The 1517-nt window shown below is 60.0% G+C and overlaps 1 protein-coding gene across 1 annotated transcript; it reads left to right on the plus strand.

Annotated features, from left to right (window-relative positions):
• Positions 1–711: 711 nt before the first annotated feature.
• Positions 712–1044, plus strand: LOC308037117 (feather keratin 1-like; the record flags this gene model as incomplete). The annotated part of the gene is made up of 1 exon (XM_080338636.1): positions 712–1044. The coding sequence occupies one exon, from the start codon at positions 712–714 to the stop codon at positions 1042–1044; it is 333 nt and encodes a 110-aa protein (XP_080194762.1).
• Positions 1045–1517: the final 473 nt, after the last annotated feature.

Genomic DNA, 1517 nt, shown 5'->3' on the forward strand with positions numbered 1-1517 from the left:
TGAAACACCATCCAGAGGCAATTTTTCAAGCCTGGGTCCGCTCCAAAGCCCAGACCGGCCTGCAAGGCTTGGACAAAAGGGGTCCCTCTTTACAAAGCAGCTGTAAACCACATGGGTGCCATGGGATGACCTCACTGACGACACCCCACCTCTCCTACGCTGTGGCCGCGTCCTCTGCACACCCTGACATGCGCAATCAACGTCAAGTATTCGGCCTCTAATTAACGGACTTCAAAGCTGCTGCCAGGGCCAAGTGGACACGTCCTCAAGACAAAACCAAGAAATTGGAGCATTGCGGGAAGGAAAACACACCCTCCTCATTCCTGGCCAGGCTGTGGCATCAGACAGCTGCTGGCTGCAAAATGACGCCATGCGCAAAGCCTGTCCCGCCCCTCGGGGACCGGCATAAAAGCCGGCCCAGCGCCTCTCTCCCTCACACACTCTCCTGACGCCTTCTCCTCCCTCCGCGCTCAACAAGGTGAGCCTCAACCCCCTTCCCCTCCTTCTCCTGCCCCGCCTGGCCCCTCTCTTCCAGCACGCTCTGCCCCCAGCCTCAGCAGCCCTCACGCCTCCCCACCGCCACGCTCCCCACAGCCCCACACCAGCCTCCCCACTCCCTCGCCCTCCTGCAGCACCGCTCCTCGCACCCTCAGCCCCCTGCGCTTGCTCAACAGCCTCTCGTCCCTTCCAGGGCCCCTCCACACCACACACATGGCCTGCTACAACGCCTGCCGCCCCTGTGGACCCACCCCGCTGGCCAACAGCTGCAACGAGCCCTGTTCCCTGCAGTGCCAGGACTCCCGCGTCGTCATCCAGCCTCCCGCCGTGCTGGTCACCCTGCCAGGACCCATCCTCACCTCCCACCCCCAGAGCACCGCTGTCGGATCCTCTGCATCGGCTGCCGTGGGCAATGACCTCGGTGCCCAGGGAGTTGCCATCAACTCCGGTGCCTTCGGCTACGGCAACGGCTATGGCTTTGGAGGCCTGGGTGGGTTCGGAGGCCTGGGCTGCTTCGGGGGCAGAAGGGGCCGCTACATCTGCTAAGGGCCCTCGCCACCACCCCTGATTTGAACTACACACACCCTGGGAGCCAGGGCACGGATTGAGGATACGCAACTCTAGGCCCTTCCTGGCCTATGGGCCTGCTGTCCATGGCTCTTCCTCTAAAGGAGCCAGGAAGATCTTGGTGCTCTGGCAAGATCTATGTCACAGAAGCAACCTCAGCTGACGCTCACCCTACCTGCAGCTTATACTTGTCACCGCCTACTTGGTGCTCCTGCCTTTTCACTCTTGTCTTTCCTCAATAAAGGTCTCTTGCATCCCAGCCTGAGATATCTCGCTTTACTTTCTTCTCTCAAGGCTCTTCCAACCTCACCCAGCACAAAGACAGGGCTCAGAAAGCAAACTGGATAGGGGGGAAAAAGGCCACAAGACTTCTCCCAGGAAATATGTCACCACCTATACCACCAAGAAGACAGACCAGAATCTGGGGGTCTTCCACAACATCATACAAGCCC

The sequence above is a fragment of the Nesoenas mayeri genome (assembly GCF_963082525.1).
Source record: "Nesoenas mayeri genome assembly, chromosome: 2".
NCBI lineage: Eukaryota > Metazoa > Chordata > Aves > Columbiformes > Columbidae > Nesoenas > Nesoenas mayeri.